The 15,864-nt window shown below is 39.1% G+C and overlaps 1 protein-coding gene across 1 annotated transcript in view; it reads right to left on the bottom strand.

Moving 5' to 3' along the window:
• The window catches only part of LOC104618077 (lymphoid-restricted membrane protein-like), a 36,581-nt gene extending 25,855 nt beyond the window's left edge, over positions 1-10,726 (bottom strand). The window contains exons 1-11 of the mRNA XM_010283583.1: positions 10,635-10,726; positions 10,338-10,414; positions 10,180-10,258; positions 8,963-9,121; positions 7,641-7,758; positions 4,952-5,029; positions 4,351-4,407; positions 2,190-2,249; positions 2,021-2,085; positions 1,845-1,935; positions 78-191 (exon numbers count right to left, since the gene is read on the bottom strand). Coding sequence (XP_010281885.1) covers positions 78-191; positions 1,845-1,935; positions 2,021-2,085; positions 2,190-2,249; positions 4,351-4,407; positions 4,952-5,029; positions 7,641-7,758; positions 8,963-9,121; positions 10,180-10,258; positions 10,338-10,414; positions 10,635-10,726 — 990 coding nt within the window. The remainder of the gene's footprint in view (positions 1-77; positions 192-1,844; positions 1,936-2,020; positions 2,086-2,189; positions 2,250-4,350; positions 4,408-4,951; positions 5,030-7,640; positions 7,759-8,962; positions 9,122-10,179; positions 10,259-10,337; positions 10,415-10,634) is intronic.
• Between the last annotated feature and the right edge of the window lie 5,138 nt (positions 10,727-15,864).

Below are 15,864 nucleotides of genomic sequence, written 5' to 3'. Positions count from 1 at the left end.
TATCAATGCTTGGAGAAATCCTAATTAAAAGGCTGATAGAAGACCACATCCTTATTCACATAAGCTCTGCCACTGACCAGGTTTTGCATGATAGTCTTAAATTTTTCTCCCACATATTCAGGTCCCTGAAGTAAAAACAGCACTTCACGGTCCAGTGTTTCATCCAGGGATGTCCATTCAGTCTTGGTAATCTTTGAAGAGATGGAAGAGCCAGCTAGTTTATTTTGACATCTCCTTATTACAAAACAGCATCAGTGACATTTAGACTTTTCTGAAGTATCCTTGCATCGTATTTACCAGAAGGTCAGAGCTACTGAAACTTGAAGCTTGTAAAAGCTTTTCAAAACCATCATGTCATGGGGATTTAAAAAAGCAAGCCAGCCAAGCTGCTGAGTGATCTAATGTAAATTTTCATGTCAGGAATAGGCAAGAGAATGTCAATAATTAGTTATCTTTATTCAGAATAGGCTTTACCAAGTGATGAATAAGCAGAGCCCTCACTTGCTTTACAGGCGATTTGGTGGAATTGTGTCTCCTTATAGCATGTGAGAGCTAAATGTAGTGACTCACTGCTGTTGTGGGGAGCTGCAATAGGGGACAATACATTACTTTTAAAACATAGCTGCCCAGCCAAGTATACCTCTCACTTCTGGGCCTGTAGTTTTAGTCCATTAGTAGATTTTTTTCTGTTTAAAAACACTAACTCTTTGCAAATGTTGTGCGAAGACACCACATACAAAAACAAGTAGCAGCATGGTGAAGTCTTACAAGGAAAAAAAAAAATATCACTGCAATAGCACGTATGTGTTATCATCTCTGCTGCACAGCTTGCATCTGAAAGGAAGGACAGCACTGTAAGGAAGGATAGGACTCCATGGAACGCCTTTAGGGAAATGGGCACAGAACAGTTCAGATAAAAATCTGAACCGAAATGAGAACGTACATGTAAATTGTTTGTTTCTAGTAGTTCTCCACCGGAGTCCTGGAAAGCTATGAGAACAGTAAATTAGAAACCAAACTTCCAGTGCTATGTGAAGTATGTCTGATCAGAAGCATAGCTCCCAAAAGTCACCAAACCACCTGCCGGGTGTTCTGCAGGGGACACACAGGACACTACAACTCCAAACCAACAGGCTCAACTGCAGTACTAAGATTTTGTCAGCCTGGGCCAGACTCATCAGAAGGATGCCTCTCCTGTCCTCCTCTGAGTCACTATCCAAAGACCTCAGGGAAAAGAAAGAAAGAAAAAAAAAGCTAAAAAAAGAGCTGGACAGGACTTCTAAAGATCAGTCTCCTTTGTACTTGCTGAGGGGCAAGGGAATGGTACCTACACACAGATGCTTATCAGCGTTTCTAAAGAATAAATTAGATAAAGTCTCTACAACTTTGTCAAGATGCTTACTCTAATGCTTAATTTTCTTTTTCACTATATTAGACTCCAAGGAAGAAGTCTCCCCTCCTGCAACTGAAAATCTTTGTTCGTGTCTAGTGTAGGCAGTACAAGTACAGTTACTTTCTTCAGCATAATAGCCTTTATATAGTTGAAAATTTGTATCCTCTCCTATCAGTCTGTTCTCCTGCCAGCTAAATGCATGACCCTAGCTCTTCCAGATTTACTTTGCAGGTCTCTTTTTTTAGATCTCTGATTGTTTTGTTTGCTTTTCTTTGGACTTTCTCCAATGTACTTAGGACAATGTTGTAACCTTCACATTCTATGCTTGCGTGCTAGGATTAATGGCTTAGAATTCCAGGGTTATCTTAATGATCTACAGGGAATGAGCTTTGTTCTTCCTTTATTGATGCAGGACAACTGGGGTAAGATTTAATAAAGACTTGATTCATACCTCAGAAGACTGAGCAAGTTCCAGTTCACAGTGCAGTGAATTCGTCCCTTCAGGAATATTACTGTTAAATTTACACAAACTCAACCCATTTCTAAAAGAAGCAGGAAAAAAAAAGTTATCAGCCCTTTTTGACTTTTGATGAACGACATTTCCTGGGACTTGTTCAAAATACTCACGAGATCAGCTCCTGCTGCATGTGTTGCATGTTCTCCAGTAGCTTATTTTTTTCTGCCCGCAAAGTCTAAAACATACATCAGACCTGATTAGACAGTTTGTCATGCAGAATAAGTACAGAATATGCATGCTTTCCCCTCACATAGTCAAAAACTAAACTCGATCTCATACCTCTATTATTGAGGAACACTCCACAATGGTTAACTTCAGTTCTTTGATGTCCTTCTCCTTCTGCAGAGATTGTGGAGAAAAGAACATTTAAAGCACATAACCTGACAATTAGCACCTTGAAGTGCATTTGTAATACTTACAACTATGATGCTTCGTTACCAACATAACACTATACTCAATCCTACATCACAGCAGTAAACAAATTTAAAAGAATACAGGCAATTACCTTGCATATTGGCTAACAGAAAGCACTCAGAAGACCTTTTCTACATAACTCCTGAAATTAAGGAGACAGAAAAACCCTTTCCAGGGGCTGTGTTTCAATTTTTTACTTACCTGGTTTCTGTACCGGCAGTAGCATATTAAATTAGACAGAAGCACTCTAGTTTTACCTGAAAACCTGGACTATATTATGCCTAGCACAAGTTTTAATCCCAACTGACCCTTAAAACAGGTTGCAGTGTTCTGAATTTACTCTCATTAGTTTTCATGATTAAAGGCATAGAGTGTATCGCTCTGCAGATTAAACACCACCTAATGGAAGTGCTGACAGAACATATCAACCCTTATGGTAAGACTGAGGCGTTAGAAGTAGTAACTTTCTTAGCATCGCAAACTAGCAATGGGCTTTAGTCATGTTATGCCATTACAATAGCAGACACTGCACAGACAAGCAGAGCATGTCAGAAAAAACAGGAACTTCAGGTAGGAGCTTTGGTCCTCTCGCCTCTTATGACTTCTTCCTACTCTTCCTCTTCAAAAAATTGTTGAGGGTTTTGAAAGAGAGAAAATACACAGAAAGCTAAGCAGGTAAGACAGCTAAGCAGAAAAGCGAGGTATAGAACCAGGTTTCCAGCCTTGGCAGAGACAACAGATGTATGGTTCTGAAGTTGTTGGGTTTTTGGGGGGTTTTGTTTTTGGGTTTTGTTTTTCTTTTTTTTTTTTTTAAAAGGAAAAATTAAAGTGTTTTCTATCTTCACATACCTTCTGCAGGCCTTGAAAAGAAAGGCTGCCATAATAATTTTCAGTGACCATTTTCCAAAGCTGGATTGAATAGGATTAAAGAGCTATGAGAGGGTTCTCTTCGCTTACAGGTAAACCCTTATCCCACAGATCCTAATGCCAACAAGCAAAGTCAGTTTTCCATACCAGTATCGTCAAGATTATACAAACCAGTCACCTTTATCTACAAGGATATGCAATCTAGCAGTCTGCTTTCAAAATTCCCATTTAGTCAGTAGACTAGAAAAGTCTTTTTAAAATAAAAGGATACTACAGATTCCACAAAAGCTTTGAATCATTCAAGGAGGAGAAGGTAAAAGCTATTTAAAAAAAATTAATTTGTGCCCTTGATCTGCTTCTACAAAACACTAAAACTATTTAAAAAAAAAAAAACACACCTCGGCTACAAAATTATCAGCTGAATCACATTGAAGTTAGGTTCTCTTGTCACTATTTGAATGCAGCTGCACTCACTTTTGCAGACAGCCTAATAGTCAAATATTTCATCAGCTGATTTAGAACATGTTCTGCTAAACACTCCATTAGCCTAGAAGGGTATTTGCATAATTCATGAATCCAGAGAATGCCAACACCCTTATGTAGTCTTATGTCTGTTTTCTAATACAAAAACAAGTTTAAAAACAACATCAAAAATGTTCACTCTTCAGCAAAGCCTAGATAATTACACTTCAGTAATGAGAGAGGACAAATTTGCTTTTCCATTGGACTCTGAATCACCATTTCTAGTTTGACACAAAAATTAAGCAATTTAAGTAAAAGAAACGAAGGAAAGGATCTTGTGCAGGTACATTCTTTTACCAGCTGTTGAAGGAAGTAGCCTTTAGAAGTTTCTGTACTTTTTTTCCCGAAGTTTGCAAGTTTGTTTTAATTATTATTTTATTATCGTTTTAATAGGATGTCTTTTTTTTTTTCTTTTTTTAAATAAAAGCAAAATCCTGAAACCTTTAATTATGCTGACTCATAACCAGGTCTTAAAGCGGATCTCGCCTACTTTGAAGCCATTTATAGGATCAGGTTCTGTAATATGAGAACAGTACAAATAAAAGTGCCACAGTGAAGACTGGTGCCTTGCATTTTTACAAGTCATCCCACAGTCAGTATTTTGAGTCAAGACGGTAATGAAGTAAAAGCAACTAACCTGGATCAAGCTTGCCTCTTTGTTCACTACAGTGCTCTCATAGATATGTACTTGGATCTAAAGAATGAAAAGACCAAAAATAATTCCAGTCATCAGTATGCATACAAGTCTGTTCCTCTCTCGTACTTGGAAGGGAAAAAGGGTATCAAGAGTCCTTGCTTAGAAGACTCAAATTCTTCTTTGAATACCTTGCGTGGTGTGTTTCAAAGTTCAAATCTTGCATCCAATTAAAAGAGAAAGCATTCTCAGTTTTCACAGTTACCTTTTTTTCCTCTTGTCTGCCCAGGATAATAGTTTCAGCAACATCAGCCAAAGCATGACTTTCTAATATATTTTCTCAAATAGTGAGGAAGAAGAACCCTAAAAGTTTAACTTGGAGAAAAGAATGAAACTGTGGATTGTTTATATTAGCCCAGTTTTTAGCCTCCAAACAGCAACTTTCTTAGTCAAAGCTGTTGCATTGTCCAAGTTATGGGTGCACTGCAGTCTTTAATACAGACAGATTCAGGATTGTCTACTTTCCAGAGGCAGAAATTCCTCTCATTAGACCCAAGTAAGCTACAGGCTGTCTGTTTGTTCCTCCTAGAGTTGAAATGCTTACTTGAAGCTCTGCTGCATTTTTAGACAGCTCCAAAATCTTCTTTTGAAGTCCATCGGTATCCATACTACTCCTAATATTCTGAACAAGATACAGAGTGTTTAGGCACAGCTGAATGGATTGACAGCTTCTCCGTGAAGAAACTAGGCAAAATGACATCTCCACCCCCAAACTACTGCCTACTCTAAAATGCTACCCACATTTATGCACATACATTGTATATGTTTGCCCCACTGAAACTGCTTCTGCTCCTTCCCCCTCCATTTCTCGAGAGCACTGTTAAAAGAAAAAAAAAAACCCTCAAAACATAATTTATAAGCACTACCAGACCTAGAAAGCTAAAGAAAAGCTTTCAGGCCTGCAGCATGAGAATTATTTTTGGAAAGATGCAGTTTAATAGCTATTTGGATTTACAAGCTTTTCAGAAAGACTAATCTTGAATGTGGTAAACATGCAAAGAGCAATGATTACCATGTTGTTATAATAGATTCCTGAATCCATGAGGGGCTTTCTTTTCATTACTATGTAGGATTTAACTGGTTTCTCTATTTCATCCTAAATAATATAAAATACTTGCTTACAGACTGTATTAAAATATTTTATCACCTGATAAAACTTGGTTTATAAAATATTTACTTTAATTAAATAGATTAAAAAAGTAAAAACAAATAGTTCCACGTGAAGCAAAAAAAAAAGTGCCTAGAGATATAGCTCCATTAGCTGTATATTCCCTACAAGCCTCCTGTAGATCCTTGGCCAGTGTCAATGGATCCAGCTGTGAGTGGAGCCCCCAGCCACTGCATTTTTTATGGAGTTACAGCTCTATACAGGGCTCCTCCTTTGGAGGAGGGAAACAGAAGTGAATATGAATGAAAAAATGTTAGATGGAGATTGTTTCAATATGGAGTTAGTATATTTATATCTGTGTTAACTAGAGATATTTGGAATTTGTCTATAAAGCTTTGAAAAAAAGGGGGGGGGGGGAGCTATTTGTCCTTGTGCCACGTACTTCTCCAACCTTACTTCCCCAGCAAATAGAAAGTCTAAAGCACAGTGCAACTTCAGGATATGAAGTTTTATGACAAGTCATCCTTCTAAAATGCAAGATGTTTTGATAACCTAATTAGCATGTCAGGCTTCAAAGTCTGGCAAACATTTCATTTCTTAATAGTGAGCTTTTAGCTAGACAAGAACATGTACTTGCAAAGTCATGATTTATTTTACCTCTTCCTGGAGAGAAGTAATTTTGAAGATGAGAGACTGATTTTCTTTTTCCTGATCAGATATATTAAAAAAAAAAAAAAGGGAGAAAAAAAAGTTGGTTTTAGTATGTCAACTAAGCCAAGAAACAATAGACCACAAACACATCCAGAGCCCAATATGAAGCTGTGGCATTACATTCCTCGGCTTCAGAGAGCACAGCAAAAAGGGGAGTGCTGAGGCTAAAGTCATAAACCCTCACTGACGGGTTTGACACAGACATTCCAAATCAGAGTAAAGCTCAGACCACTAGACGATAGGAAGGAGGTATTCAAGGCAAGAGTGATCAAGTCTAGTTGCGCTCATGCTTAAAGACAAATGTGGAAAGCCTATGTGCCATGCTATACTTTTTTCATATCAGACATGAAGAAAGGTAGTATCCCACTTGGTGCCTCCACTGCACAAGGAAGAGTAACTAAGGGACTTACAAGCCCAACTACAAAACTTCTAATAATATTTATCCCTCCCACCCTATCTCCTTCTCACAAGGTGAATTATGCATGTACTTTCAAATCAAAGCAAAACAAAAATATACACGCACCACAGCAGGATAGCACCCAAAAAAAAAAAAAAAATCTTGTGTACTTGCTTGGTATGGAAGACTTTTTGATTTCTAAATACCCACCATCAGCAGCACACAGAGCTACGGAACACCAATTTACAGCTACGCCCACACAGCAAGATGCAGATATGCCACCGTAGCGTGAAAAACATGCATGGCATCAACGCAAACATATGTTCTCTGGAAAGCCTATGCTCTGGCGTCTGGCAACACCTGCTAAAGCTGCAGCCACATCAGCCTTGTTATCAGGCTGCTTTACACCTCTTACAGTCACACAGGCTTTGCTACTCAGACACCTCAGGTGCAATTCAGATACTTTCATGTAGGCAGCTTGTGCCCTTTGAGGTGCCAAGGAGTGCTGCCTGGCTTCCAGCTGTCAGTCTAGAATGGACAGGTTTTTGATAGGCCCTTGCCATATTACCAGCCCATATGGACATTGACAATAACTTAGGGGTGCATTGGAAAATGACTCTCTTGTGTGGACATCTGAACTGAGTCTCCTGCTCCCTGCTGGTTCTAGAAAAGTCATGTGAATTTCTGGCAGAACATCACCAACTTCAAAACAGACAGGGCTCAGTGATGGCAGCATGAGAGCTGTTGTGTTTAAGCATAGTTATATGTGAAACTGGCCCTTCAAATTGTTTTCTTCATTGTAACTGATAATAGTTTAAAGAAACTTCCATGCAAAAAACTTCACAGTGTTTTTGTAACACTAATAAATCACATTTCAAACATCCTCAAAAAGCCTCGATAGGTCACGTATTGGTACAGAGGTCACGCTACTGATTTTTTCAGTCTGAGTGGCCATGCCACTGTCACAGCAAGGTATGAGATACTGTATAAAGTAAGCTAAGAAATAAGAGCACCTACTAGCTGTTTATTCTGGCAGAGGATTTGCTGTCTCCTCTCTTCTGACAGGTTGAGGTTGTTTTTTACTTCTTCTAGTTCTTCTTCCAGTGATTTGGCTTTCAGCACAGAATGCTGGATGCTGTGGGAGGGGTGGGAGAGTAGAGTGGGGTGAGTAAATCCAGAGAAACTTTAGTGAGTTGGTCATTAGATAGGCTTGAAATACCAAAACCAGTATTTTTAAAAGCCACCAGGGACTTATTCTTTGGCACAGATACTTAGCAGAAGAACAACAGTCAAGCATAATCCCATCATTTTTGTCCAGTAAGTAGTCTCATGGACTTAACCCCTCTATTTATCAACCCCTTCCACTCTCACAGTAAGGTAGGAAACCCCAGGCAAACATAGTATCCAAGATGGCATGCTTTGCTATCCAAGATGGCAAGCTGGACAATCCAGCTTGTTACAGTCAAATATATCAGGTTATCTGAGCACATAAACTCATCTTCACAATACTTTGTTGTTAGCAGTTACAGAAACCATTGCAGTTCAGTTTTCAAGAATAAGGTCTGCAGCATTTTCTTATCCTGATCTGATACTCCAAACAATGTATATTTAACCAATGGGGCAAGGCCCTTTTCCTAGCTAGCTTTAGGCTGCAGGGCACTCCAGAGCACATAATCCAACACGAGGGCACATGCCCCATGCCAGCTACGCTGCAGGACTCCCGCCTTAATCTCCCCAGAAGATAGGGGGAATGGTTTAGCAGTTGACATAACTATATCGCGTTTGAACGAATTGGGTCAGATGAGCACTATGAACTCACTGTAAAAATAGACTCATACTCATGGCATTGATAGGTCCCCAAGCTGCAGCAATACTCAGCTAATGAGGCAACTCACTTGAGTTCCTCAAGGGACTAGTAAAATAGCTCATATGTGCTCATTTGCCCTCTGCTTGGCAGCAAGTGTGTGGTCTAGGATTAGAAGGCTTCCAGTGCTTGGCTGTTCTCTTGGTAGTATTAAGTATTTTTTAATTTTTTCCTTACAATTTGTTTGTTTGATTTTGCTTTACCCTAAGATTTTGCCTGTGTGCACCCACAGCACCTCATGCTGCAAGACCCAGGCTATAAGATGAATGACTGATTTTATAAGAACCAGGAGGTACAGAGCAGAACAATCAGGCAAGAGGGTTAAACCTTACAGATACTACATTAAGTCCAGAAAGTTGCTGTCACGAAGCACCTGTGAGGCTAAAAATCATAAAGCAAGGCTGGATCCCTTGGAAGAAGACAGGTCTGCCCATGATCATTACACTGTGGATCTAGTGCCATCAGGTTTTCTCACCTTTTTATTTGTTGATGTAGATGCTCATTATCTGCCAATAGCTTATTGTTGGTCTCATCCACAGCTTCCAGTGTGAACTTCAGCTTGTTGTTCTCTTCACGAAGCTTCTGGTTGTTGTACTGCAGGTCCACAACGCAGGTTATCAAGTCAGAAGTCTCCCTGTTCCAGTAACAAAACCAGGAAAGATTGAGAAAGGTGATTTGAGCTAATTTAGACTTTTTAAAAATCCTGATGCTGTGCTGCACTGATTAGAGAGGTGAGAGGAAGGCCCACAGAGGGCTTGTAATGCTTCAATGTGCAGTCATTTGCTCTGCACAGAGATACCAGATCATCTTCTGATCAGTTCTAGGGACACAAGGAACTGTTATGTTTTTAAGCATTTTTTTTAATGTTCCCTACAATTAAAGTATGCCACCAGACAAATGCCATATCTGGATGTGTGCATGCCAGTAACTTAAGCCTTTGCTAATCACCTCTTAGGCCACCACTAATACTTTTGTATTAACTCCACAATCTCTGGATCCTTTCTTTTCCCTAAACCATCCTCCACTTATGCTTTCAACTGAAACTCGAACAAGGAACACCCTTTTGAGATCCTGAGAAATGATAGGGAAGCATCAGAAAGCAGATCTTAAGATGTTTGGCTATGCATAAAATGCAAAAGTTAACTAACACCAGAAGTTTCAAAGATAAGTGCTTTGCTATTAACAGAATTCAAGTCACAGTCATGACTATAAAAACAACCCGAACAAAACCAAGGACCAGATTTTCAGGAGGTAACATCTGCTATTGTCATACACCTAAGAACTTGGGGGAGGGAAGGAAACAGTTTAAAAAGAAAGAGAAATACATGTCAAAATTCTGACCACTGGGAATTTAAAAGGCAAATGGACGCAGAAGGCAAATGGACGCAGAAGGCAAATGGACGCAGAAGGCAAATGGACGCAGAAGGCAAATGGACGCAGAAGGCAAATGGACGCAGAAGGCAAATGGACGCAGAAGGCCCAAGCTATCAGTAGGAAAAATTATTAGTGTTTAAGTCTCAAGCAGAAGCTGTGAGGAAGACTGTGATAGTATCAAGAGCTAGTGCAGACTGAGGTTAGCATTAGAAACTCTGCCAAGATAGTTTTCTGAAATAGTGGTTCTAGGAATTACTCTCAAGTAATTCAAAGCTAGGAGAACTAAAGTCTGAGAAAGAATTGCTTAAATGGACTTACATGTCTCCTTTAGACACATCTCCCCCAAAGGCCTCCAAGCTTCCTGATGTAACATTCATTCGGATATGCGTCTTTTTTCCTGAAAGAGGCAGAGTTTTTGCATATAGAGTAAGAAAGAGGAATTTTCCCAAATAGAAACAGAATAAAATGGTCTGCACCTTCAGAGGTGTTTTTGTGCGCTTTCAATTCCAGGCCTTCCATGCTTGGTGTTGGTTCCTCGGTGGCACCATCTTCCCTGAAACAAGAAAGCATCAAGAGTCACAACAGTATGACACTGGATTGCTTACCAACTTTGTAACATTTAAAAGCTTCCAGCCAAAATCCACATTGTGGTCACAGTGTCCTGATACTATGTTCCAGAGTACAGAAGGTACAAGCCACAAGCCACAGGAGAACTTTCTGCTCTCCTGTTTTCACAGAAGCTTTTACGATATAGATTGATAAAAAGCTATTACCATTTTCTCTTACAGTCTTCAATCCACTCTTTCATGATGGCATGGTATGTTTCCAGGTCCATGGAGATATCTTTCTGGTCTGGGTCAAGCATGTTGCACAGCTCTTCAAGACCACTGTCTTCCAATCCCCGACTAGTTGTATGTCTCAAATAATCAATGATCTTGGAAACTGCTACTTTTCCTAAAATAGATACAGGTGTCCATATACCAGACTGAAGTCTAGTAGGCCATTATAAAAAGCTGTAAAAGGGCGTGCTACTGATCTGTACTAGTATGTATTCAATTGCACTAGAGAGCTGTGGACAAGCAAGTGATCCCTGCAGTCCTGGTGTCACCGGGAAAGGAATAGTTTAGAGCTTTTGTTTTGTTTTTCTAATACATAAGCGTGAAAGCCCAGTTTACTATTTTGTGGACCTCACTTTAAGAGGAACAAACTCGACACATTTGCTATGTTACTACTTTCAGGTCTCATCAAATTGGGCAAACCCTGTGACTGACATTATCTTACACTGCTAGATGACTCCTTTCTCTACTGTTTTTAGTCATGTTTGAGGTGGAACTCAAAGGAATTCTCTCTTGCTCTGAAGTTTCCCCAAAGTTCTCTTTTCTATTAAGAAAAAGCCTAAAAGAAACAAACAGTCATTTCCCATAAGGTTCATTGCTAGAATCATGTTGCTTCTCCACTTTCTCTGCGCTAAAATACAGCAAAGATCCACAGGGCTGAGGGGAGGGAAGAGACAGACACCATGCAAAAGAGGCACAGACATTTATTCTGCATCTGCCACACATACAGCCACCTAGCTAAGGGAGCTACTCAATCTAAGCATATCACAGATTGTCATGTCTCAGGAACCATAACATGATCTCAGCCTTGAAAATTTGTTGAAAGAAGAATAAAACAGCAATGAAAAGCCACTGGCAAACCTGTATGCTCTACGTCACATGCACAGAAGATAGTGGTCAATAGGTCTTCTTCACAGATCAAGCTCACATCATACACATGGTCAGCTTTGTACCCCAGTGACTGCTTCCATCCTATGAAGAATGTTTGTTATTGTCCGTCTTTATGTGCTGATAACAACTTTCATGCACCACAGCTTCTAACTACAATATTACTTTCATAATAGCATGAGCACACATAGCCTACCACAGCTTGAATGACACTTTTTTTTTTTCTTAAGATGATTCAAACCCAAACCAACCAGCCAGCTCTCTCCACCCCACCAATAAAAACAGAGCTTTTACTGCCAAATCACACCAGGAACTGTTTATAGCTGGAGCCTCTGAGTTGGGAACTGGTTTATGCATCTACTTCTACACATGCATTTTTGGCAGCTAGCTATTCTTTTGCATGAAGTAAACATATGAACCAGAAGATTTTAAGAGTCCAGCTATTTCTTCCCTCCCCCTCCATATATATTGCAGAGAAATCATCATGGTCAGATTATTAAGAAAATAATCCTTAAAAAAAACCCAAACAAGAATCCACACCAAAACTCATATATCTTTTTATATTAAAGCCAGACTAAATAAAAAGTCAAATCTCTCATTGACAAAACAGAATTGGCAAATTAAAAAGAGTTTGACATGACTTACTAGTTCCTCACTTTTTACATTTACATTAACATTTTTTAAAGGGAAAAATTAAGATTTAACTCAGTTCTTTTTGCAGTCTTATTGGATTTTAGTGATTCCAAAATGTATTGTTACTAGCTTATATAGTAAATAAATGTCACCTATGCAGGCTGAACGCTTGGATGTCTATGATTTTCAATTTGGAGTTGTTTTTTTTCTACACCCACCCACCTCACGCCCAGATTGTTACCTCTTTCACTCAAAGGTAATCTCTTTGGCACAGGAGATTGCATCACCACACTTTCTGACATTTTATCAGATGTGAAGAAGTGTAAATTTGGACTTGGACTTGATGTAAGATACTTCTGTTCACAAGGTACATCTTTAGATTTGATATTTGATAAAGCACACGGTTTGTTCTGGGTATTAGCCTCTCTGGATCTGAAGTAAGATGGAGAATAGTTCTCCATGGGGCATACTGGCATCCATGAGTTGCTGGATCTCTCTTCACTATTAATGATTGAAGATGTAACATGTGGAGAATAGGAGTCAGATATATGCTCGAGACAAGGTGACAGCAGTTGCGAGTCTGCAGAGAAAACACTGTCACTGCTGGGACTGATTAAGTGTGGACCAGTACTATCATGACTTCTAAGAGTTCTTTGCTTCAGTATTTCTTCTACATTTTTTTTTATATTGCACTGTGAACTGTCAAAGTTCCGGGACTGAAACTTTGGTATCTGCAAAGCAGGGTTAGAGACTTGGTCCATCATTTGGATAGATTTGATCTTTCTACATATACTGTCCACTGGGTTATGATGCCGTTTGTTAGCTCCATGTTCTGAAGACATTATCAATTCGCCTCTTTAGCAAAGTATCTGGAAAGAATAGAGACAAAAATATAAAAGTCAGGATGATCAACATACACATATTCTTTGTGCCAATTTTTCTGTTCAGCAGACAGCTAGGAGCTTTGGTATCAAGTGATTTGAAAATCCTTGGACCACATACCAGCTGTGACAAAAAACATGATGTTTAGTTCTCCAGTGATCCGAAAGTGATGTGGATTCGGAAAAGGTGGGGAAGAAAGAAAGAAATACTTTCTGAAATCTCACTGCTTATTCTTAAATACAATAACCATGCCAGGAGAGGGGAGCAAAAATAAGAACTGAAGAACTCCCTGCAACCTAGCAGTTGACTGTCTCTTTAGATTAAAGGAAGCACTAAGCAATATTACTCAGACCAATTTATCCCAAATTGTTGTTTTTGTTTTTTTTTTTTTTTTAATATAAAAAGTGTTCATTAAAAAGAAACAAAAGTCTCACACAACTTTTGTAACTATTACTTCTGATGACATTTGTAGCACGTACTTCCTTCCCTGGTTCCACGGCTTTTTGTTCAGGTGCAATAGCAACAACTGTCCAGCTCTTTACTGAAGGTATCTCCTACAGCTATAGACATTATCAGTTTCTAATCTCTTTCAGTGGCCTCCCAGCCAAACCCTGCAGCCACAGCTACACAAGTCAGTTAAAGTATTCTGAGCCTGCAGCTTTCATGATACCATCTCACAACAGTTTTCAGAAGCCAAGATTTAAATGAAGTTTACTTTCAGGAAAATACTAGGCTGTCTTTCTGGATTTGCTCTTTGTGGGTACTGGCTGGGGGGATGTGGGGAGCTGGGAAAAGTGAGTACAAAAGGAGTTTCAGCATTTCAGTGGGCCTACAAGAAAAAAACTAAACCCCGGTTCTTTCTTATACTAATTAGCCACAACTAGAGCAGTCGCGCTACCACACAGGGAATTTCCCAAGAAGCATACTCTACAGAGGCACTTCAGTTCTATTTGTATTTTTATTACCTATTCTCACAGACAACATTTAAAAAGATATTTCCAATAAGATAAGCATGCATGGGCGACTAAGGCACGGAAGGTGCATTTTGCAGGCATAAAGCCACATTTGAAGTGAGAAATCTATCTCTACCTTGCAATTTGCAACCTTCTCCTCTGAACTGAGCAGTTGGGAGCTTTCATCTGACACTGCTCCACTGTGGACTTCAGTCACAATTCCTCACCCCACAAAGAGAGCAACTGCTGAAACATCAGCACTGATAAACACCATCCACCAGCAAGTGTAACCCAATGAACATGGTCAGACTTGAACAGAGCTCTGTTACAGCCATCAGCAGCTTGACTGAATGTTTGTCATTGGAAAGAAATGAGGAAAACAAGCAATACTATTGGAAGTTGGCTATGACATTTAGATCATTATAAGAGATAGAGTATTTAAAAAAAAAAAAAGCCACCAGATAAAGCTAGCTGAAGCTCCCAAGAACCAGATTTTAAATGACATTTTGCACCTAATATTGCAGCAATACACCTGCATTCCACGACTCTACCACTTTCAACTCCTCAGCTCTGAAAATACACTGTATTGCTTTTCTCCAGAAGATCGTATACAATGTTAAAAAAACCCCAACAACACCCAAAAATACACAAAAAACAACGCTTGTTTTGAAGTAAGGAGCAGGGGAGCAGTTAGAAGTCCAGTGTATGTTAACAGCATAACCTCCACGACCAGCAACAGCAATCCTCAGATACTTCAAGACTGGGTTTTACTTGTAGCCAGCCTATCAGAATAGGACCATTACAGACCAGACTTCCGTTAGTGGTAGAGGGAGAGGAAAATTAAACAACAGCTGTATAACTAGAGTTCACAAGGTGATGTGTGCATGTGAGAGGGACTGACATGGCTGCCCACAGGGACAGAACACCAGACTCCTTGACCCTGAAGGGATTTCCCCTGCATAGTACAAATACCAACTTGCCCCCAGAAGGATATAGACTTCACTGAACTATGTCTTTTTACTCAAACTGTGCATCAAGAAACAAAATGAAGCAACCTCCCCCTCCCCAAGAAGTTAACTCCCTGCTTTTAGGTAGAAAAAAAGAGTTATTTTCTCAAGAGCAGCAACTTGCCTCACTAGCATTTAACAAAAGAGTTGCCACTTGTATAATCTTGTGAAGCAAAGAGGAAAATCACATGTAAGTATTTATCATTCTAAATTACAATAGACATAAATACTAAATGTTTTACTTAAATTGGTTTATTACAAGCCTCCTGCCTGACAGCAGCTTGGTTTTATATATGCAGAGTCAAGATCTCCAAGTGTATCTTTCTACCTGCAAATAGTAACACTTACCTTAATGAACATGTCCTTAGCCACAGGAATACTTTAAAAACAAACAACCCACAACACCAATAATAAGAATCTCAGAGTAATTTTAAAGAACAGACTGCTTTTTATTATTATGGCTGATTTAAAAGATTTATTCCTTAAAAATAAATGCCAGGAAGCTGACACAGTCTCCTATATTAAAGATACAGAATGTCTTTTAGAAGAAAAAAAGATTGTAGAGAACATACTTAAATTTAACTAAGTACACATGAGCCCTCAAGCAGATATAAGTAAGCCTCCATTAAAGAATATTAGTCTTTTTAAGTACAATGCGTTTTCAAATATTGCTTGTAACTCCCCATTAAAAAAAACAACAGTCTGATACCTTATACTTACAATAGCATATGGAAAAATACCTTCTCTTCCGCTCTGGTAGAGAAAGCACAGGATCACAAAAGCTATTTTAGCTGTTCCTCTGAG

Source organism: Phaethon lepturus, unplaced genomic scaffold, assembly GCF_000687285.1.
Source record: "Phaethon lepturus isolate BGI_N335 unplaced genomic scaffold, ASM68728v1 scaffold1703, whole genome shotgun sequence".
Taxonomy (NCBI): domain Eukaryota; kingdom Metazoa; phylum Chordata; class Aves; order Phaethontiformes; family Phaethontidae; genus Phaethon; species Phaethon lepturus.
The sequence above is the reverse complement of the archived record's forward strand: the minus strand, read 5'-3'. Positions and strand labels throughout refer to the sequence as shown.